The sequence below is a fragment of the Sander vitreus genome, chromosome 8, assembly GCF_031162955.1.
Source record: "Sander vitreus isolate 19-12246 chromosome 8, sanVit1, whole genome shotgun sequence".
In the NCBI taxonomy this organism is placed as follows: Eukaryota; Metazoa; Chordata; class Actinopteri; order Perciformes; family Percidae; genus Sander; species Sander vitreus.
Window position 1 is genome coordinate 24,150,528 of NC_135862.1, and position 24,580 is coordinate 24,175,107.

The following is a 24,580-nucleotide window of genomic DNA, read 5'->3' on the forward strand; positions in this document are numbered from 1 at the left end:
AGATAAAAAAACATCCATCTACAAAACCCATATAATTGAGTAAATGTTAAGTATACTGTGTAAAAGAATTACAGGTGAAAGTGCGAAAGTGTTTAGAGTGATAATGCAGATCAGAGAGAAGATAAGCAACTTTCAGGTCACACCTGTCAGGTTACAGCGCCATTACTTCAGTACATTATATATTTGCAGTCACATACCTGTGATACAACTTTACAAAACTACAAAAAACATGTCATCCAAATATGTTTTCACTTGTTTTTTCGACAGTGCAGATAAAGCATTTTATATGTTAATATAATAGTCTTAACACATTGCTTGTACATTTCGTTCTCGAATACGTTTAATGTGTTTGTTTGTTATGTACGCACCAATCCCCAAGGCAAATTAGACAAGTATAACTTACTGTGGCAATAAACCCTTTTTTGATTTATGATTTCTTCTCCTACTCTTTGCACCATTCAAAACACATGGGACTTCCAGTGCAGAAAACCTGTGCCATGTTGTTCTACTCTCCAAGGCCCCTTTGGCCTTTACACACCTTCTCTCTTTCTGTCTTACACCGCTATCTCATACTCTTCTCTCCCTATGTGTTTTGGCTGGTCTCTGTGTAAACTGTGCGTTGCCCCAGTAACAAGTCCTCTACCATAAAAGCACGCTCTAAATCTAAGAGATGTCAGTGGAGGGGGGGGGGTTTGGAGTGACCGTCCTACCTATTTCTGTCACAGCAGGGCACACATGTGCAGTCAATAAAAAAGGCCTGGCTGTCATTTATAGCATTTTGGCTGTAATCCTCTAATTAACACGCCTACTATTCTGAGCCTTGTTACCCTGCTGAGGACTGGAGGAGGAGAGGGGTGTAACGAGAGTGAGGGCATGGTGTTTGCTTTAGGATTTCAAAAGACTTGGACTATTAAAACACCAGTGGCTACTTTGTTTTGTTGCTGTTGGCTTCCACTGCTGCGGGGTTGCAGGTGTTAGGAAGTTGTGTGTTTTAAAGCTGGTTTTATGGCTTCGAGCCACACAGACAGAAAAACCAAACCGGCTTGATGATCGGTGTTTGTGAAGTGTAGTGACCTTAGATGACCACCTGCTCCAACCAGCTGTGTGTGTGTGTGTGTGTGTGTGTGTGTGTGTGTGTGTGTGTGTGTGTGTGTGTGTGTGTGTGTGTGTGTGTGTATGTGTATCTGTGTGTGTGTGTGTGTGTGTGTGTGTGTGTGTGTGTGTGTGTGTGTGTGTGTGTGTGTGTGTGTGTGTGTGTGTCTCTTTCTCTGTGTGTGTGTGTGTGTGTGTGTGTGTGTGTGTGTGTGTGTGTGTGTGTGTGTGTGTGTGTGTGTGTCTCTCTCCGTGTGTGTGTGTGTGTGTGTGTGTGTCTCTCTCTCTCTCTGTGTGTTAGTGTGTGTGTGTGTGTGTGTGTGTGTGTGTGTGTGTGTGTCTCTCTCCGTGTGTGTGTGTGTGTGTGTGTGTGTGTGTGTGTGTGTGTGTGTGTGTGTGTGTGTAATCCCCCATGTTTGTTCTTGGTTTGACATCCTCCCAAAACCAATGTCTGCATTTTTTACCAAGCTCATCAACAACAAGTGACCCGCAGTTGGCGGTGACATAAGGCTGTTCTCACCCGTGTGTGATCATTCAGGGGTTTTCAGTGATGAGATGAGGTCAGTCAGTGAGCATGCAGCTGGCCCCCTTACTAGACTACTTGTACAAGCTTATTTGCCTCTTTTTTTTGGAGCGTGGCTCACTGTGGTGATGACTGAATGTACTTGAAGCCCATCTGACCTGGTTTGAATGTAATCAGTGTAGCGTGATGTCTCAACCTGAGACTGAACAGACGGTCAGACAGGTGCTGTTTTAAAGAATCTATGCTATTTATTACCAGTAAGAAGTTGAATAACTTAAAATGGCAGCTATATAACTGTCATACATACCTATGTTAACATTTTGGGGCTTATGAATGTATTTAAAATAGCTGTATTAGCATAATAATTAGTTAGCATTCAGTTTCCTCCAGCGGTTATGTTAAGTCCTGTGCTGCATGTAGGCCACAAGTCCAGCTATGGAGCTGGACTTGTGGCCTACATGTTTGTCATTCCATAGTAAAGTACCAGAAGTCTGTGGCCTGTCAAATGGGATGATGGCTGCCGACCATGAGCTCGTTTGGTCTTCTCATCACCTCTAGTCTTCCCTTCCTGTTTTGTTTGCTTTCTTTTCTTTTTTCCTACTCCTCCTTTCTCTGTAGCTTCATTTTCTTTCTCTCTCCTTTCCTCTTCGAACAGGAGAACAGTGTCCAAAGACAGGCGCATTAGACATGAACCAGCGCAGGAAACATGGTGGAGTCACACACATTCCCTCACCTTCAGAGACAAATCAGTTTTCAACACACTGACAGTCGTAATCCCCCTCTGCAGCAAATGTAATGTGCTTCGAAGCTACAGTACATTTAAGGCAATAACCAAAAGCCAATCAACCAAATGTAGGTATTCCTGTGCTTTATTAAAGGTGTATAATCTTGTTCAGTATTTATTAAATGTGAATACAGGACATTTAAAACACATGAATCTGTCATGTTTTTATTATTATATTTCACAAACCCTAGCAAACTTGCAAATATCATCTTAAGAAGCACATTGCCATGCACATCAACACAAGCATTTTCCTTTCCTCCCTGTAATCAACAGTACATAGTGTTGTAGCAGTGTGTATGTATCAGCCTTATAGCTGTGCCTTCTTCCTGCTCCGCAGCTAGGCCCCTGAGGTGGCCGCATATTTGTTGGGTGAGTAAGGAATGTGGTTACATGCCTTAGACATTAGCTATGACAGAGCGCTGGCTCCACAAGAGAGGGAGGGTGCAAGGGAGGTAGCGGAGGAGGAGGGGGAGGGCGGGAGGGAGAGAGGGAGGGAGGGAGGATAGAGTCTGAGCTCACGGCAAGTGAGCTCATTCCCCTCCAGAGCTCGAGGAGAGAGTGCAGCTCCGTCATCCTCTTTGCAGAGAGAGAGAGAGAGAGAGAGAGAAGGAGGGAGGGAGAGGGAGGAGTGTAAGCTAGTGACTGAGCGAATGAGAGACAGGGATAGTGGAGCAGCACAACAATAGTGGGCTGCTCTTGTGGCTGTGAACTCACAGAGACAGAGGGAGCGCTCAGAGGGACACACAGGCGCTCTGTAAACCAGCTGCAGGCTCATTGCAGCTGGCTTATACGTACGGGCAATACAGACTACTCACTTTTGTTTTTCCTTTTGCTCTCTGTGTGGCAACTATTCTTCACAAAACCACATTACTGAATTTTGACGCAGGAGCATTTTAGGAATTTTTGCGGGCATTGCATTTTGCCCATACTGTAGGTGAACTTGAGAAGCATGTCCACATACATTTTGGACTAGTTTTTGTTATACTGGGTCTGATCTCTGATGGTCACCGCCTGGACACTGAACAGCTGACTTGACCAGAGTGGACTTGAGCACCCGCAGGAGTTTTGTCTATGTGGGATTGTAACACTCAGACTGTGGGCTCATCTCAATCAGCCCTCTAGGGAGAACACTTTTTGTTTGTTCTAACATTTTTGCGTGGCGAGGGCTTGCTCCAAGGAGTGGGGAACCAGAACATTTCCATTTGTGTGTGCGTGCATGACACATAGTGTGTTCTGGGGGATGCCTCTGGATGTGGTGATTGCCCCAGCGGAGGACTGTTTTTGGCCGGACCTGCAGGACACGGACATGAGGCTGAAAATAAGGGTCCGCCGGATGAAGCAGGGGAGAGAGCTACGAGGTGTGTATCCACCTGGATTCAGATCAGAAAAAGTGATGTATGTGTGTGTTTTGGGTATGAGTTAAGTTGATACGGGTATGAGAGTATCCCTCTCTGGTAAAAAAAACATGTTGAGGATGTATAGGCCTTTGTATACAGAGGTTACAGAGCTGTGAGACATAATGAACATGCAAAGAGCAAGGAGTAGGATTTAATGTAATATAAACTTGGAAGTTGCTGGGGATTGTAAAATGTGCCAACTGTATAGAGTTGAAGGTGTGTACAGTATGAGATGAAGGCCACTGATAACAGTTTGTGCACTGCAGATGAGTACAAAGGCACAGTGGGCTCTCAGATATTGATGTATTCCAGTCCAGGCTTGTTGCAAGTGAAAGATAGATGTGAATTGAATTTTAAGGACGTGTACTGGATCAATAGTGAGATTTACTGCTACAACAGGCTAAAAGAATACATCGCAAAACCCTGCTAATTGTTTTCTCACCTTTTTGTTTGAGCAGTTAGTGTGTTTAGAGAGACAGAATAGGAAGACGGAGGATTAAGGGGATGACGTTATGAAGACGAGAAGCGAGAAGAGGAAAGAGAGGAGAGAAAAAGGACTCTGGGGGGGGGCGGGGGAAGAAAGAGAGCTGTGACCCGCGGTATGACATAGTGCTCATGCTCTCTCAGCCTGTGGTCATTGAGATGTAAAACTATCACAAAGGCTCTTTCTCTTTCCCTTTCTTCTCCTCTGCTCTTGGCTTTCCTCTCGCTCCTGCTCACTCTTCCTCTGCAGAATGGTGTCTTGTGGAGATTATGTTATCAATACGTGTGCAGTGTGCACTGCAGGTGTTTAACATAACACCTTTCACACAGAGCGATGAGGCAATGCAGAGCTGAGGTGCTGTGAAACAAAAATCATTTTTATATACCAACACACTTGCATATTGCACAAAAATATCTACTCACATTAAGTCATTAAAAATGCTGGTTGGATCCTTTGGGTCATAAATGTATGAGAATATGGGTGTAAAGTCTGTATGCAAATGTAGACGCTATATGCATATCAGAAAGCTGATTCAAAGCAGTTAGCACAGCAGCCCTCCACACCTGGCACACTTCACACTGTTAGTTGTGTGGTTCTTTGTGTGCACATGTGCATGTACAGTCCATCTCAGCAAGGTCTGCAGCTGAAGTGTAAAACTAGTTAGCTCAGAGAAAGCTATCAAGAGAAAATCACACATTTGCCATCAGCAGGTAAAAATAGAATTGTGTCTGTCACAGGTTATTTTGAGGCACTTTAACATGCCTCTGTGGAAATAGACTTGTGAATTCAGGCTAAATTACAGGAGGGTTTATGTTCCTGTATTGCAATAGCACAGTACTGCTGAAACAGCAGCTGATCAAAGTGACATACCCCCGCTATCTGTCCACTAATATAGAGGGACAATAAACAAGTTTAACCATCAGCCAGGATGACATGTTAATCCTACAGTCATTTCCCGGCCATCATCAAGCTGACGTCCTGCCTGAAAAGCGATCATCCCACTACCTCATCTATGGATCTGTCAATCTACACATTTCTGACAGACTCTACCCCCTAAAACACACACACTTCCATCACTTCTCCAGGCTGCAGCACAGCCTTTGTGGAGCTGAGTGGGACATGTTTGCAATGATGTCATGTTGGGGGGGGGGTGTCACATTGAGATGCTAATGTCCCTTCATAGTGGAGGGGACAGCTGGAGGGGCACAGAGGATGGCGTCATGTCTCCCCCGATATGAACCACAGAGGAGAGCGATGGAGGGAGGGACAGAGGGATGTGGGGGAGACTCATTCTGGCAGATAAATGCCCCCAGGAGTGTGTGTGTGTGTGTGTGTGTGTGTGTGTGTGTGTGTGTGTGTGTGTGTGTGTGTGTGTGTGTGTGTGCGTGCGTGCGTGCGTGCGTGCGTGTGTGTGCGCGCGCGCGTCCCCCCTCTCCATTAACAGACAAGTTAAAGAGGGCAACTGAAAGCTACACAGAGACTGAAACATACACACACAGAGGCGACAGGGAGGGGGTGAGCTTGTATTGACGAGGCAGTCAATTGTACCAACAGCAGTGATGTAACAGCAGAGCTCCCATTAACCATAACAGCTAGGCAGGTGTTGTGTGTCTCTGTTCATCCGGTCAATATCTTCGGGATTCCACTTCCATTCGTCTTTCTGCATCGATCTGCAGCACGGCCCCCAAAAGCTCAGAATTTGATCCAAAAAGCTTCTACCAAACACATGTCTGTGAGATAATAACCTGCGCTCTTAAATTGAAATGGGAATATTTTGTTGTAGGAAATTACTGATGAGGAGGGGGAACCAGTGAACAAAGGAGGCCTGAGTTCTCGGCTCTGACATGGCATAAGAGGAAAATAAGCAGTTTCATAAGTGATGAAGTGGGCAGAGGAAAACGGAAAAAGGAAGTCACCGCTGGCTAGCACTGCCGATGGCGACACAGTGCCCTCTTTCCCGGTTGTGTGTTTTCTTTCTACCCAAACGTCTTTTTCTCTTTTCTCTCAGAGTGTGTCTTCAAAATTGGGTTAGTCACATCCTGTCCAAGTACATTTTCCAGAAGTACATGATACATGACAAGGCGCTGTAAAAAAAACGTGATCTGGAAGCCCAATAATAACTGTTTGAATAGTATTTCTGTGTGGCACAACATCATTACTTCAGCATGTGACTGAAAATGTCAGCAGCCTTTAATTCTGTTCAGCAGAAAACATGTTTCTGTTCATTTTCAACTGAAACAGTCGGGTAGGATACAACCTAGGACAAAGGAAACTCATGAGTTACCCTGACTTGCGCAGCCAGTTAGCTGTACAGTATCTCTTGAGTTTAATGTAGCAAGTCTCTGCTGATTATCATGCTGCACTGAAGGTGAACTCATCTCTCCCAGTTGACTTTCTGATGTCATCTTCACAGACAGCTGGGCTGGTGTGTGTCACAGGGTATTTTCAGTGACCTCAGTATGAGTGTACAATGTGTTTATGTGTGTGCTTTGCATGCTTAGATTGGAATGGACGGATGTGTCATCGTTGTCTTTTGGAGAATGTGAGTCCATGTCTCTGGGTTATTTGGTGCTCGCTGTGTGTGTGTGTGTGTGTGTGTGTGTGTGTGTGTGTGTGTGTGTGTGTGTGTGTGTGTTTGTCTGTCCTTTTAGAGGGCCAGTGTGTGTGTGTCTTATTCTATCTATCTATCCATCTTGACAGCACTCAGGGGGACACGTTGAGCCAACTGTCATTAACAGCACTTCCCTACCTCGGCGTCATGGCAACCCTAAGTAGAGTGGGGTCAGGTGATGAGGAGACAATAACATGCTATCTCCTGTGTGACTAACGTCCATTTGCGGCGACCGTGTAAAGCTTTGACTACAAGGAAGGTGTTTGTAATTGTGTTGACGTAATGTCACTGTAATGTAATAGCCCTTAAACAAAGCAGGCAGGCACACTCAGTCCTGCTCTCTTATCTCTGACTTCAGTCTCCCTTCATGCCAGTAACCCCTTACTCACTCTCCCAGTCACACACTGGCTCTCCAGTCTTCCTGCCGTTTTTATGCTTATTTAACACGAGATGAGATCAGCGACGGTAATCATAGCTGTAATTATTAATCCAGACACACACAAGATCAAAGGGCGCAAATATTTTTAGAGAGTATATCATTCATGTGTTCACTTCCCTTCATACACACAGACACACTTTCTCTTCAGTGTTAAACGCACACAAACACTGTCTCCACTGTGAAAGTCCTGTCCTTCTAGCAACTCTCTAACAATGTCCTTGCTTAGAAAAGGAAATGGTTGCTGTGTGACGTGAGGCTTTTCCTGTTGATTTAACTGTCTCCAGGAACATACCGCTTCCTCACACTGATACAGTATATATGCCTGTGGTGGGGGCTATGTAGCACCATTTATTTTCTTTGCGTGTGTATGTGTAGGTGTTTGCACAGGCTCCACAGCAGCAGCTTGGGAACAGAGAAACCAGGAAAAAAAACCTTCAAAGAACTACCCTTCCTCCCTCTGTTTTATCAATTACTGACACTGTAGGGCCGCCCATAAGATCACTAGAAAGAAGCTCTGGTGGAAATTGTACAGTGCCAGCACCATCTAAAGCCAAATTGTGAACTACAAATGGCTGTTTAGTCTACTCTAAAGAGACCAAAAATGTTAGATCATACACACACACGCAAGCACAGCAGCTATCAGCCTCACCTTCTTTGCAATATGCTTTCCTTCCTGTATCGTAGTTATCTGATCATCTACAGTACATCTATGCATCTACCCCCACCCCATGTAGAGCGCTGATGTCATTGCTCCATTGGTTGCCATTAATAGCTGGAAAGACGGACAACCCTTCTTCACTTTGCTCTTAAAGGGACAGTGCACCCAGAATAGCTTTTAGGCTCTATCCCAGACTCAGTAGCTGTTGTGTTGTGAAATAGCGCGAAATGCCAAAGCTGCTATCCTTCGATCAATTTTTGCACAACCTGTGTGTGTGTGTGTGTGTGTGTGTGTGTGTGTGTGTGTGTGTGTGTGTGTGTGCTACATGAGTAGCGCAGCTGGGTGTGCAGGCAGGAAGGCAATGTCCTGCCTGCGCTGTGCTGTGTGTGCTACTTTAGAACAGTGATGTCATGTCTAACTCACTCTCACTCTGTGACAGGGTGTGTGTGTGTGTGTGTGTGTGTGTGTGTGTGTGTGTGTGTGTGTGTGTGTGTGTGTGTGTGTGTGTGTGTGTGTGTGTGTGTGTGTGTGTGTGCGTGCTACGTCCCAGATTGGGTCAGGCAGGGCTGAACCTAGATTAGGTTCTAATCTCCTTTCTGGGGCTCAGGGTTTCCTTGAAGCACTCCCCTCCCTTCCAACACTCCTCAGCGAGGTCATTACCCACTCCTCAAAACACACACACACACACACACACACACACACACACACACACACACACACACCTCACCCCCACCTCCTCTCGTTGTCCCTCACCCTGTAGTTATACAACCGCATAACTGCAGAGTAATGATGAGTGTGTGTGTGTGTGCGTGTGTGTTTGTGTGTGGAGAACTATAGACAGTGAGAGTCAATATTGAGCATATGTTGACTGCAAGATAATGTATTCAGATTGTGTCTTCTTGGAGAGTATCATCTTGTCAACCTGTGTGTGTGTGTGTGTGTGTGTGTGTGTGTGTGTGTGTGTGTGTGTGTGTGTGCGCGCGCGTGTGTGTGTGTGCGCGTGCGTGCATTTGTATGACCGTGCGTGTATGTGCGCGGCCGCATGTGTGCTGTGCGGTCGTCAGGGGGATGTTACTGGGCCTCTGTCCTGGCCCTGCACCTGTGGCCTCTCTCATTCCCCCAGCCTGACGCAATGCACTGCTACAGGACATGAGCTCATGCAGGAAACAGAGCCACACACACACACACACACACACACACACACACACACATATGCCAAAAGTGGAGCCGCCTGCCTCTTAAAGGGCCAGACACACACATTCCTGGCTGCCCAGCAGTTAACCTAACTCGCACACAGAAGCACAGAGAGCCTCTTTTTTGCTCCTGTTGCACTAAGCCCAGACATTGTAGCCCAGCTTCACCTCTGAAAGCCTACAGAACGTCTGTTTGCTCTGCTAATAGTGGCGCAATGTTCTTAGGAGTCTTTGCAGCGTTCCCAGTGTGTTGTGTGACTGCTCTGTGGAAAATCATTAATGTACCTAACCCCTTCTCTCCTTCTCTTCTTTCTCTGCAGGAGGTTTTGCTGCTTTTACCTCCTGTTTCCCCGGCCTGTGTGAAGGGAAGCCTGCCACTTCTCTACCTATGAGCTTGTCCCAGCCCTGCTTGCCTGTGGCTAATGTAGGGCCCACTCGCATCCTGCCACACCTCTACCTGGGCTCACAGAAGGACGTCCTCAACAAGGTAGAATTGTGTTTGAATCTTTTCACTCATTTTATCACCACCATTGGAAGATAACTAACTTGTTATTGTTACCTAGCAACAAAACATGACCTTGAAGTCATTGTATCTTTATCTCTGCAGGATCTGATGGCTCAGAATGGTATCACCTATGTGCTGAATGCCAGCAACACCTGTCCCAAGCCAGACTTTATCAGCGAGAGCCACTTTATGCGCATCCCAGTCAATGACAACTACTGCGAGAAATTGCTTCCCTGGCTGGACAAAACTAATGAATTCATAGGTAAGAGGAGGGCAAATGTAATAAACCAATCATGTGTTTGGATTGAGGCTGAGGATTAGCACAGGAAGTGAATTAATCTCAAGTTATGTGTTGAAGAATGCCATGATATTCCATACAACATAGGTCAGGTATAACACATCCATTCAGGTGCCCCCCCCCCCCCCCCCCCGTACACTTCCAGTTTGCTTTCAATAGACGTTGATTGTCTCCGGACACTTTGGTCTAAACATGTGTATTCATACCTGTTCGTTTCCACCCCAACAGACAAAGCTAAGGTGTCAAACTGCAGAGTCATTGTGCACTGCCTGGCTGGAATCTCACGTTCAGCAACCATCGCCATTGCATACATCATGAAGACAATGGGCTTGTCATCAGATGATGCCTACAGGTACGCTTGCTCCTCCCACCCACCACCAACTGAGCTAAGGTGTCAGCCCCAGTAAAAAGGCAACTCACTGTTGAAAGTAATGCTAGACGATTTAACCCCCCCCCCCCCACCCCCCCAGTCGTGAGAAATAAAAATTGTTAAGATGCCTGCCAGGAAACAGTGTGGACAAAAAGCTTTGCTTTGCCTTGTGTGGACATGGCACAGGATTATGTGTTGTGCATCAGTCAAACTGTTCACAGCCTACGCCTATAGTTCATCTGGGGTAATTCTGACCCTCAGTATGTGTTATGAATTCAGACACGATTTACTGTCAAACCTTGGCCACTGATAGCGCTTCAAGAGTGGCATTGTTAAAACAGTTTTTCTGTGACTAATATTTTCCAACTCTTTTTTTTTCCTTACAGGTTTGTAAAGGACCGAAGGCCGTCCATATCCCCCAACTTCAACTTCCTGGGTCAGCTTCTGGAGTTTGAGAAGGGCCTACGATTACTGCAAGCTTTAACTTCAACCACTGATGACAAGATCTCTGAAAACAACACTAAGCAAAACTCAGAGGTTAATGGAGGTTTCGAGATGAATGGTCACCACAGCAACTATGACTCATCGGTGGCAGACCAACACATCCCACCAGAACCCAAGGTGCCATCACCCACCTCCCTTCAGCAAGGCTTCAACGGCCTACACCTCTCCGCAGAGAGAATCATGGACACTAACCGGCTTAAACGCTCCTTCTCCCTGGACATTAAGTCGGTCTACTCTCCCAACAGTACCCCCTGCCCCAGCCTGGCACCCACACACTCTGAAGACGTCCCCAAGCTGTGCAAGCTTGACAGCCCAGGAACAGGCACCTCCAATGGTGTCTGCTCCCAGTCTCCCGTCCTAGACAGCCCCAGCTCTACCGACTCACCATTTCCCTCACCAGGCAGCGGGGGCAGCATTGGAGGTTTGGGTCCAGTCCATCGCTCTGGTTCTTCCTCATCCAGACCCAGGAGAAAACCCAAGCATTGCTCCGGCAGTTCCCCAATCCACTCCCAACCACACCACCCTCCACAGTCCCTCAGCTTGTCGTTGGACCACAAGAGCCCCAGCGTGGACGAGAACCTAAAGGGCTCCCTGCTCCTGTCGCTACCCTCCCTTCCCACCTTGGGGTCTGGGGCCATGTGGACCAAACACAGAGACACTGTCCAGGCCACCACTCCCGTCACACCCGTCACCCCCACCACAGATGCTCCCTGGCACTTTGGGGCAGTGGAGGGCGGTGAGAGAGAGATGGAGCTGGGAGGAGGAGGGGATGGAGGAGGAGAGGAGTCGTCGGTAAGGTTTGGGAGCAGCTCGGCGTATGTGGCGTTTGGGTGCAGCGAAGGTGTGCGGTTACGAGACAAATCCCAGAGGGAGAAGCCCTCATCACCACAGACCCAGAGAGACCACCGGGACTCTACGTCGTCAACCACAGTGACCCTGTCCAACAGTGCAAACAACAGCGGGCCTGCATCAGAGAAGCAGTTCAAGCGGCGCAGCTGCCAGATGGAGTTCGAGGAGGGCATCTCCGAGACGCGATCCCGAGAAGAACTGGGGAAGATCGGGAAGCAGTCCAGCTTCTCTGGGAGCATGGAGATCATCGAGGTATCCTGACAGATAATGAACATGATCAGGGCTGTCCCTTGGGGGCACAAATGGACCTGGTTAGAGGGAGTGCAAAAGGAGGACATATGACGGGGAGCAGAAGAGGCTTATTTTGTGCTCCCTTCACAGACAGTGTTAAAGACTCCAACTGAGAGAAGGACAAACAGATTACACAAGCAGAGAGTTAATGTGAAAAGGTTAGCAAGCAAACTAGCATTCGCACCTGAGACAGAGCTTGTGATGTGGTCCATCCTGAACTCTCATACAAATCTGAATAAATGTCTGGGGGAGGGTGGGGTTAAGGGGGTGACTATAGGTACTGAAATTCTTAATTTTTTCTGAGCTCTGTGAGAGATAAAAAGAAACGACCCAGGACAAGTGTCATGTTGCATCCTTACTATATAGAATATCCCCTATTTTGACAGAGTTTGGACACAAATTGCTTGCCTGCGGTCAAATGTAGTGTACTTCAGTGGGTGTATAGCTTGTGATTTGAACCAAGTCCCATGTTTCCTCCCAAAGCTTCACCCGAGTGTCCGAAAGCCTCAGAACCTTGCACGGCTACATCCACCCCCCCTCTTCCCAGTGGCTCTGCCTGCTACAGACTCTGCATATCAACATCAAAAACAATTTAAAAAAAAAACCTCCTTAACAGCACCGTCTCATCCCATCACACAGCACAAGGGAGAGAGATCCCAAGGACTTAATCTAACGGCGGTACTGTATCCAAACAATGAAGGATCCCCAGCATTTTGTTGCTGAAAAGACTTTTAAAGACTCGTAGCGCCAGGCAGTGCCCCCCCCCTTAAAGCACAGTGTGTCTTTCCTGACATTTGGCTCCCTTGTTTTCAGTGTTAACAGCGTGATGGGACTGAGGTTTCAGGATGGTGGCGAGGGTTCGCTTTAACGGCCCTTCAGCTCCTTTATAGACCCCCCCTTCCCATTGCTCCCAGTCACGATCTATGGTCACCACTGAGCATGCACCAGAAAGGCTGACTCCAGACAGACAAATACTATATATACAATATGAATACATATAGCAATTTTAATGGACTTTTTTGTTCAGTTATAGTTTTAATTTATTGTATTGGTTCATTCTGGTAATGAGAAATAATATAATGTTTTGTGGATTTATTTCTTTTTTTTCTTTTGTTGAATTATTATTATTATTATTTGCTGTATGGTATTTATGAGCACACACTCAAACAAATACACACATTCAACAAATTCAAGCAATATGTGCCGTTCCTTCTTTGGAGAGTGATGTATATACTTTGAAATGCACTTTTTCTGCTTTCTGGTAACCAAGTTAAGTTACCCTTCACACCCATGGCAACAAGATATTTGGAAAGCAAGGTCTTAAGATTAGATAGTATAAATATGGAGCCACTGTTTCATATTTGGATGATGGCACAGACATCCCACTGAAACAGGATAAGTGTATATTCATGGATTTGTCACAATCGAGGGCTCAAGCATTCACAGTTTTGTTTGACTGTGTGCAGAGGAAGACACTCATTAACAGTAAAACATTTTCTTCCAGTGTCAGTGAGTTATTGCATAACAACAACTACATGCAGACAAATGCATACTCTTCAACAACTTTGAGATTTATAGACTCGCACCAGTGTCCTCTCCGAGCCAGCACCAGTTCGTCATCATCATAGCGCGTCCCACCAAAGCTGAAACCAACACACACACGCCCTATACTGTATGCACTTATACTTCATTTCACATATTCAAAGTGTAGGCCCTACACACACCCTTTTGTTCATTCTCAGGGGATCTTTCAGTGAGCCAAGCCCGGCACAGGGTACAGGAACAGCTGCTGGTACATCAGCACAATGCATGTCCGTAAAGCTCCCTCGCTTTCTCCCTCTCTGTCTTTTTTTTTTTACTCTTATTTCTTATTTTCCAAAGCTTTGATGGAAACAGCGTAACAAAACAGAATGAAAATAAAGCGGAACTTCATATCTTGAGGTGAAAGAAATGAAAACGTTGCTCTCCTGGTGCGAGATGGTTATTTATTTATAATGTAAAATGGGTTTTGTTTTTTCTTTGACCCTTGATTAACTTTTCTCTATGGTGATCTCTGACCTTTGACCCTGGGCTGCTGCAGCTACAGTAATTTCAGATAGATTCCTCTGTTGCCCCGAGACTCAAGCAACCTCTCCTCTCCTCACCCTCCTCCCTATATTTTTAAGAAATGTTGTTAGAATTATTTATGACATGTAACAAAGATGATGCAGGCTGTCCCATTTGCTAAAATTGTTGTTATCGAAATATATTATTATTATTATTATTATTATTATTATGTTGTTGTGTAAATAGCAACTCATCTAAGAACACTGATGAATTTAGATGAGTTTTTAAAAGAAAATCCTGATACCTTAGGCTGCTTGATGCAAAAATACCTCAGGTTCTATTGAAAGGCTTTTCCTTCCCCTGTACATGTTTTGTGAAGATGAAACAAAAATACAGACATGACAAAATACAAACTCTCTGCTTCTTCTTCTTCTTCTTCTTCCTTTTCTTCTTCTTGTGTGCTTGTATGGGGGCTAAACTGGGGGCCAGGAAGGGAATCCCACCAAACAGACACACAACACATTACGACATCCCAAGTCCTGGAGTCTTGCTATTGATTTTGTGTTTAACCAACTCCACTCTGACCACACAACACGGCTTCATTGATTTTTTTTTTTTTTTTGTCAGACTGTCCCACAAGCTTTCTAAATGCTGATGGGATGGTGAATTATTTAATAGAGCAGATGTGTTCCAAATAACTTTCTGGAAAGGCAAGCTAGCTGTATTAAGTTTACACCAAATGATTGCTTATAGTGTAATAAGATTGAATGACAATTCAATACAAATGTTAAGAGTAAAAAGTACCACAATGTAAAAACTATTCTTACTTCAAGTTACAGTAAAGCCCTAACAATAATACTTTGTAGTAAAAGTGCAAAGGTATCATCAGCTAAATGTGCTTAAATATGAGGCTACAACCAGGACAAGGTTAGCTTAGTTTAGCTTAAAAACTGGAAATGGGGAAACAGCTAGCCTAGCTCTATCATGTCCACCCAAAACTAACTAAATCTGCCTACCAGTACCTCTGCAGCTCAATAATTAAGACACATGTTGTCTGTTTATTCTGAACAAAAAACATAGTGTAAAAATTAAAAGTTGGATAGATCATGTAGATATGAGAGTGAGATCGAGAAAGCAAATAAGCATATTTCCCTTAAAGTACAATGTTTCCCTAAGGCAGGCTATCTCAAGTGTGTGTGTGTGTGTGTGTGTGTGTGTGTGTGTGTGTGTGTGTGTGTGTGCACGTCCATCAGTGATACAGTCCCACAGGAGAGAGAGAGAGAGAGACACACATAGAGGCATGCCCCTTTCAGGAATATATGTATATATACGTATATGTATGTGTCTTAAAATAATTGAAAAGCGACCTGTTAACGTCACCCTGATGTTCCGTCTTCTCTCAGATTGACTGGAGTTATAGGGTGGCTACTGAGGGTGCAGTGTTTGCCATGATGTGATGTGTTTGAACAGTGCTTACCTCCAGGGGATGAGAGAATGAGGTGAGGTAGTTGTGTGTGTGTGTGTGTGTGTGTGTGTGTGTGTGTGTGTGTGTGTGTATGTGCGTGTGTGTGAGAAAGACAAAGAGAGGTATTTGCGCCCAGAGGACACAGAGTACACCGATGTTACAAAAAACGGCGTCCTCCTCGGCTGGATTTGGATGCAATTCATCGAGTCCCCTCAATGGGGGCTTGACTACAAAGGCAGTTTTGGTTTCATGATGTCACGGTGGAATTTCACCTTGTGCAATCAAACAACAACTCTCCGCAAACAAAGCATCCCTCCCAAAGCCCAACCATTTGGTTTAATCTAGCCAGAACGACCAGTGTGTTGTTCTGGGACTGAGTGAGGTAAGGAGAAGCAGCAAAGAAGATGGAGCAAGTCCTTTCAACACACACACACACACACACACGCACACACACACAAACACATACACACACACACACACACACACGCACACACACACACACACACACACACACACACACACACACACACACACACACACACACACACACACTCAAACTCACATACAGATGCAAAACCAGATGGCCCTTGGCCTTTTTCAATGAGCACAATGCTGTCTTAATGAGCTTTTCACTGAATCCAATAGGAGACAGGCAAAGGTAATTACATTACCAGCATCTCCAGCTGAGTCCCTCTGCTGGTCCGTGTGTGTGTGTGTGTGTGTGTGTGTGTGTGTGTGTGTGTGTGTGTGTGTGTGTGTGTGTGTGTGTGTGTTTTATTGCCATAATGGGAATTCCCCATCACAAGACCAGTGTGTGGTAATGGAGTAAATTCCACTTATTTCTTCACTTTCATTCTTTATAACATGAGCAGCCTGCCTGGCATGTTGGTGTCTCTATATATCACCTGGATCATAACGGATAATCCGGTATGTGATGTGTGTTTGGTTTTTCAAGGTGCCCTCAGCTCGTATCATATGGATCTGCATCTCGGGTAACCTGCCCGTCGACAGTCTCCCGTCCACTCTGCTGAAGTCGGCACTTCTATGCAGGTTTCTTGTTGCCAACGTACTGTAAACTCCTACAGTGGCCAGAAATAGTTTTCTGATGCAGTTTTGCATAGTTATCCCTTTTGTTTAGTTTTCATTCATATATTGAAGAAAGAAAGAAGCACTTCCATCAATGGAGCAATTGTTTTTCCACTCTGTTGTTGCCGATGCCGAAATACACACACATGCACACACAGGACCCATAGACAGAGGTGTGAGAGCTCCAAGTTGTTGAGTGCTTTGCTCAAGGGCACCACGGCAGTGCCCAGGAGTTGAATTGGCACCTCTCCAGCAGTCTATGCTCCGTACTTAGGTCCGTGCAGGGCTTGAACTGGCCACCCTACGAACTGAGCAACAAATATATGAGAAGGTTAAAGCCAGACAGTCAGCACGAAAGAATGCAAATGTTTGTTGTGTGTGTGTGTGGGTGTGTGTGTAAAAATAGTTGCCCTTTATATTTTGTCAGTAAACTATTCACTTAAGCAATTAATTGTTTCTGCTCCAATCTGCATTCGTAAGGTTCTTATTTAGTCGTGTTTTGTCACTTATCTGCATGTGCATGTTTATATGAATGTACTGTTTGCTGCTTGTCCACCCAGTATGTGTGTGTGTGTGTATAGATGTGGCCTGCATGTTTAAGTGTCTATGCGTAACTGCATGTGTGTGTTTCTACATGGAAAATGCGTAATGTGTATATGCATTTGTGTGTATGTGAATGAATGGTCATGTTTAGCGCTAGTAAAGCTCATTTAAATTGAACGAAAAGTGTGACGCATTTGAGTGTGCATGAATGTTTGTTGCATGTGTGTGAGCGTGCGTGTGAGTGAGTATCCTTCCTCTCACATCGTCTGATGGGTACCAGACGAATCCATGCTAAGGGGCTGCCTGGCGCCTGGTCCCAGGCCTTCTATATGGAAACAGTTAGGAACTGTTACGTCAGCAGGCTACGGCACTCTATCTCTGCTTTTCCACTCGCACACATGTGCACACACATCCAAAGTGCACTCACACATATTTTCACAGAACATGCCCACTCTCTCTTCCTCTCTATCTTCTTTCTGTGTTGCTCCCTTTTCGCAACCTTTCAATCTCAAACACATACTCATTACACACGCTCACTGTTCGAAAGTTGCGTCAGCACAGCATTCCACACTTTTCCAAGCGTCACCAAGGATGACTGACTCCAAACAGCATTTCTTGCCCTTTTTTTTTTCCATGGAAAACTCTTGTCCTTATATAACCCTGTAGTCTGGCAGCCTGCTTGTCCTTCTCTTTCTCTCTGTCTGTCTCCCTCACTCTAACCTCTCTCTCATCCCTATCCATCTCTCACGCAAGCGGGCAAAAACTTGAGCCCTGTGGGCTGGAAGGCCGGGCAGCCTGTGGTAGTTCCCCTCTCCTCTGTGCCAGGCCAACAAGAGCCTTGGTACAAACATATGTGTCCAATATTATCTTCCTGCTGCTGCCCTCGTGCAGTCATAAGCACAATTCATCAGTCTGTCTTCATTTCAACATGATTTACAACTCACCGCAGTGAAATGAGCTGAATAAATGAAGGCAGGCAGATCATTAGGGCATTTTCTGCAGCAGCAGGCAAGTGCGTCTCTGTGTGTGTATGTGTATTTGTGAGGCCTGTGGTGAAGAGGAAGCCCTGGCTGTCTCTGAGGCTCAGCAGGCCTCAGGTAATCCAACTTAATGCAGTTAGTGTTGTCATGGCCACCTGCATATTACACACCGCAGCGTTACAGCAAGACAAGAGGGGGTGTCTAGACTGGCAAATCACTGGAAAACAAAGAAAGGCTGCAAGGAGCACACTGTGCTGTCTGGAGCCTTTGATATGAACAATAGCAAAAGAAGATCACAGAAATGGGTTATAGTAATTGTCAGGGATCCATCTGGTTGATTTGAGGAGGTTGAGGCGTTGATGGAGTCTAAAGTGGCTTGATTTGTGCACCAGAAAGTAGATAGACAGCCATTCTGATTACTCAGGCAGGTGTTGTGTAACTGAATGCTGCCACCTACTGCTGGCTCCCAGTCAAACTCAGCAGCTTCAGGTTGTCCCCTGACAGGAAGGTGAGAGGCGATCAATACTTTTGTTCCACGAGTCAAGCCAGCAGCAGATTGAATGTGCATCAGTCTGCCAGTCCTCAGGTTTCGCTTAGCTTCTGTTTTCAGCAACGGAACTAAATGAATGGACAAAGAGAAAGTAACTGTATTTCCTCTCTGTGTGCTGTATGTAACAGAGGGGCAGCCCCTCCTCACTGTCAATGTGTGTGTGTGTGTGTGTGTGTGTGTGTGTGTGTGTGTGTGTGTGTGTGTGTGTGTGTGTGTGTGTGTGTGTTCAAAGTGCTGACTAAAGCAGCTGATGGTGCTGACATCTGACTGTGTGTCTTTCTAATGGTGGAACAAACTGCAACTCTCTCTCTCTCTTCCAGCATCAGCCCCATCAGCACTCTCTGCCCTGGTCCAAACCCCATCAGTGTGTCAAAACACACACACACACACACACACACACACACACACACACTTTCTGCCACTGTAGTCGGCAACACACAGCATATCCCATGGCTCAGTGTCTGCACCTCCAAAACCACATCCCGGACCACCACCAAAGAAGATGGTGCTTCAGGTCAATGTGGCACTGCTGACACGAGGTCAGATCAGGACCAGTGTGAAAACTAGACTAATTACAGGTGGCTTTGACACGTGTGTTAGTTTTCCCTCAGGTGGCAAACGGTATCAACCAGACCAACCCAGGTACCATAACTGCCCCTTTGTCAGGTGTTCTGGTCCTCTGGGAAAGCCTTGCACTCTTGTCAGTACTTTCCTTTTCTTACCGACTTAAATTACAGGTCATCTTTTTCTGGCATTAACCATGAAAGTATTCCTTCTCTATAATGTAGAGCTCTGTTTGCGTATACTTTAAGCGGCATATCGTACTTGTCCGTAGATCTTTAGCTTTAGATGATCAGGGGTACGTACAACTTTTCTTCTTATAACATACCTGAGGTAAAAAAAAATTTTTTTCTCTCTTATCATCTTAAGCTAATGACACTTGACAGGGATAAACCTCAATGATTTTTGTAATATGGTGGTTACTTTTGTCCAATTTGATAACATTTCCATTACAATTCACATAATTGTATATTTATTTTAACACTATTAAAACACACCTTTGTCATTTTCCTCTAATAATATATGAAGAAGAAAAAAAAGATATGGCCAATATTAAAAATAGCATCGGTTTTTACATGGGACATATATAATAATAGGATAATAATGATAAAATGATCAAATAAGCCTCTTTAAAGTACCAGCAAAGTGTGATAGGAATCACAATGCCATGTTGGTGGCCATGAAGTATACACAAACCAATTTTTTTTTTAAACAGTGTTTAAAAAAAAAAAAAAAAATGATGTTGTGACAATTGCATTTTTATTGATTGATTTTATTTTTTTTAAAGAGATTATGTCTCACTCTAACATCAAAAATTATTTTTTGCAGGTTTTTGCATGTGTGTGTGTGTGTGTGTGTGTGTGTGTGTTTTTTTTTTTAAATGTACTTAGCACAGCAGCTACAAAATGTTACAGTAATAACACATGTATATATTTGAGGGTCACCTTTAGAAGTTATAAGCATAAAAGACTTTAATACCTTAAAACAGACCTAGAAAACAAAAATCCATTTCCACTGTAAACATGCCCCCATGTTTTGGTGTTTGAGGAGGACTGGTTTAACAAGCACAAAGACATGATGACTTGTATGTTACTAAGACAGAATGTTGCACACAGCAGACTGTTTGCTGCTGACACACAGTGTCTGTGGCTACCGCACTGTTATCATTTCTCCTCTCTCTGCCCATGACCTCAGAGTCACATGCAAGCTATTTCTGTTGAGTTGCTTCTGGCAGAAAATGACTTCATGTCTGATTTGCTTAAAACAGAGGGGGGGGCTGTATCACTGTGTCCATGTAAATGTTATTCCATTAAAACAGGATGCGTTGACTGTTCTGTAGACTACTCTAGTTGGTTTGGGTTTGATGCACCAGAGGCAAGACTGTGCATGCACCTCTTACTTTCCTTTCCTTTATTTCTCAGTGCCATCCTTCTGCTTTCACTTCTCTCCTTTTCTTGAATGTGTTGCATCTCTTCTCAGTCCCCTCTTCTCTCTCCTTCACCCACAGCTTCCCATCTTTCTCACTAGGACACTGAATCTCCATCAGGAGTTTCAAATCCATCCCCTTCTCTCCTCCACCTCTCTCGCCTTCTTTCTAGGACGGGAGCGCTGGAGCCAGGTAGGTCTGTAGACATGAGTAATATTGTGGCGGAGACTGACTCATACACCAAGACATCAGCCGTCAGTGTGGAGCCAGCATGAGAACAAACACACATTATGAACTGAATCGACACAGACTTGACGGTGCCGACAATACGAAACCAAGTCAAGTGGCCATTATCGTCACCTTATATTGTGTGATCATCATTGAGAAATTGAAAATGAATCCATTAGTGATGAGATCAGACTCTAACAGTAAACATGTCCATGACACACACACACACACACAAATAAATCTGCCTGTGCAAGAAGCCACTTAGGTGAATGCATGTGTTTTATTTTTGAACAGACATCATGTCTAATTGGGAGTTTATTATCATCATAATATCACACTTATTTAGGTAACGTGCTGACCTTGAGCATTTTTATAAATAATGTTGGTAGGATCTTTTTTTCCAATGAACGCATAGTTTCAGTTTTAATTAGGACAAAAAATGTCCTTTAAAAGCATTTAAAAGCTACAAAACAAATGTCACATCGAGTTACAGTGTAATTTAGGTAAACACACAAACTCTAATGCATACACACTCCTCATTCAATCTCTTAAACATTTATTATTTATGCAAGAGTAATGTGAGGTGTCTCCATTTTAATGCCTCCTAATGGCTTTTTGAGTTACCGCTGCCAGCTATGAATAAATCATATCAGTCATGGGGCAGCCAGTACCTCACTCACCTTGGCAGCACAGAGCTGATCTATAGGTATGTGTGTGTGTGTGTGTGTGTGTGTGTGTGTGTGTGTGTGTGTGTGTGTGTGTGTGTGTGTGTGTGTGTGTGTGTGCGAATCTTTCTGATTCTAAAAAAAGGTTTAGACAAAGAAAAATCTGGTGGGGTTGTTTTTTTTCTTATCTTATCATTCAAACATAAGACATTTCTAGTGTGTGAGGAGTGTGTGTATGTGTGTGTGTGTGTGTGTGTGTGTGTGTGTGTGTGTGTGTGTGTGTGTGTGTGTGTCACAGTGACCACCATACTGCAACACTTCGCATGGTTGTAAGTCACTCTCCATACAAACACTGAAGCTCATGTGTAGAAAAAATGTGTATGTACAGATAACTTCTCTACTAATCTATGGACCTTTTTCCACAGAAGACATTTTGACATGTTACAGTAGAAAAAGGTGCACAGGTGTAAATCATAAAATCACTGCTGGCTCAAACGGACACTTGAATGGAACGCAGCTGTCATCAATGTCATTAGTAACACCTGTGCTTTTCTACAATGAGGTCATAAAAAGACCTATAGACCTTTTCAATGGAATTCCATTGCTGGGCAACAGCCTGGGTCCTTGTTAACTTCCTGTCAGCTGATGTCATTAACAAACACTGCAACAAGAGATATATGTTAAGGTCCCTTTCCCTTTAAGAGAAAATAAATTGGGACACACTTTGAATGTTTATAACAGTGAAATGGTCTGTCGGATGCTTTCACGCTCTACATCAACAATAGTGAAATTGAAAGACTGTGTTGTCATTACAAGTTTTTCATTTTGGTAAGTCATGAAAAGCACAGGTGTAATTAAAACACTGATAATGTCTTCAATATATGCCTATTGTAATACATTGCAATCATACTGTAAGGTGTAATAGGTTGCTCCACCCATGCCTCCTGTATGTAAGGTACAGTTTATCACTGCCAATAATCACTGCCATCATCAAATATCACTGCCTTAATCAACAATCACCCTAATTTGAGTTTAATAAACGTGACAATGATAGTATTTAATGGCGTAATGTTAGATTGCATTACAGTGTATTGTTTTTTTTTATTGAATCTCTCAGATTAGGTCGGATACAGGAGGAACTGACGTAGATCGCTCTCATGCACTGCACCGACTGTGAAGATTTGAAATGGGAACATATCGACCCCTGGATGGCTCAGTATTGACAGGTGGATGGATTTCAGGAAGTGACCTTGGCTAACTCAGTCGAGCACCTGACCAGAGCCTAGCTCGTTTTCCCACAGAGCACATCTCTGGCACCAGCCAGCCTTCTGAAATCACACTGCGGATCGAATCTTTGTGAGAGGTAAACATAGTTCGCTGGACTGGGACTTAGGTCAATGCCGACTGAGCATAGGTCAGTGTAGTCACGCTGCAATGCTGTCATGAATTTGGAAACGGGAGGGTGTCATAAACTGTGGGTGAAGAGTTAATGGAGAGGTTGGAGGAGACTGAAACTGCCAACAGTAATAGGCTGTAACAAAGGCTCTGTTCTATTCCCAGTAGGCCATAACAGTATGAGCCAGCATGCACAATGCCAGGACCCTGAAACTGAAGCCATCATTCATTTTTATTATTTACACCTGTGCTTCTCCTACTGTGACAAAGTGCTACAAGAGAGACTATAACTTCTAATTTGCGATTGTAAAGAGACATATAGGTCAGGTCCTACCACCTGCTCATGAGCAAGGCACAGAAAGCTCAGGTTTTACAATATCAGGCTCTGAGATTTCTGCTTCCGTTCCAGTAATCCCAGAATCATTTCTAAATAGTTTTAATATAGATTTTCGTAGGTTATTGTCTCTTACGTAGAAAGTCGTTCTGATGGAAACCGTTCACAATTAGCTCTGTGGATGACAAAGATTAGAAAGTAATAATAGTAACTTAATTTTTGTAAGATGCTTCGAGCACCGCAAATTAAATTGCATTGACCTCCACAGGCATTTCTGAAACACGTATCTCAAAACCGTCTTAAAAACGTTTTGCTGCATGGCTAGATTTTACTTGAGCTAAAAAAAGAAATATGATCCTGTCAAAATCAGTCTATTTCTAACCAAACATAGACGTTTTGAAGCTATAAACATACAGATAAATGCAAATATATAAACTTTTGAGGGCCTGTACTGTAGATACTAAACAACACTATTTTGTTTATAATTTGGATGAACCAAACCCTCAATTACTGTTTCTTAGAGACTGACATTAGTCTATTACAAGAGCTGATGTGAAGTTAGGTCTCATGTTATACCTTGCATCTCAGGGACTCTCTCCATTTTGTCCCTGAGTGGAAGACAACTTCTAGCACAGATCCTGGACCAGCTGAACCCTTCAGTATTTACATTTTACAACATAACTGTATTAGAACTAAAACTGATACTAAGTAAATGCAGTGTAACGTCTGCACAGGCCTGCTGTCAACAAACATCCCACACCGCTCCCGTGTGGCTGTTAACAGCATTACATCAGGTTTAAACGTTCCACGGGCGTCCTGTCAATCATCGCTGTAACTCCGCCTCTCAGCGAACTGATTGGAAGGCAGAAGGGCGCTGGAGTGTCAACGAGCCAATCATGTGGCCCTGCCTCCTGTTAACAGGGCTCCTGTTCTGAATGCCCTCTCTGTCACCTGTAGGCTACTGTTATTTATAGAAGCCGGAGAATGCTGCGTAGAGGAATGGAAGAGGAAGGGAAGGAGGAGTAACTAGGGAGGAGAGGGTGAGACAGAAAATGACGTCCACGTCTCGCTCTAATGGTCTTTTAGAGAGAGACAGACAGGAAGAGAGGAGACCAGTCATTTTTGCAGTGCTAAGTAGGCTACATATTGATTACATCTCTGTAAACTGCATCCCTCTGACTGATGGGGGAAATGGGTGAAAGAGAAGAGGGAATTGAAGAAGGGAAAGCTAGCTATTAAAAGCTAGAATAATGGTCAGTTAAGGTTAAGGCATGGGTACATAATGAAATATGTGACTAGATAT

At 44.3% G+C, this 24,580-nt stretch overlaps 1 protein-coding gene across 3 annotated transcripts in view; it reads left to right on the forward strand.

Moving 5' to 3' along the window:
* Positions 1 to 13,502, forward strand: part of dusp8a (dual specificity phosphatase 8a) — a 46,244-nt gene extending 32,742 nt beyond the window's left edge. For 2 of the 3 annotated variants that reach the window (XM_078257557.1, XM_078257559.1), the window contains exons 4-7: positions 9,502 to 9,668; positions 9,789 to 9,948; positions 10,213 to 10,336; positions 10,741 to 13,502. In XM_078257557.1, the coding sequence (XP_078113683.1) occupies positions 9,502 to 9,668; positions 9,789 to 9,948; positions 10,213 to 10,336; positions 10,741 to 11,968 (1,679 nt within the window). In that variant the 3' untranslated portion in view covers positions 11,969 to 13,502. Of the gene's footprint in view, positions 1 to 2,926; positions 3,758 to 9,501; positions 9,669 to 9,788; positions 9,949 to 10,212; positions 10,337 to 10,740 lie in introns of those variants that run through there. The other variant, XM_078257560.1, reaches the window with a different exon arrangement.
* The last annotated feature ends 11,078 nt before the right edge of the window (positions 13,503 to 24,580 follow it).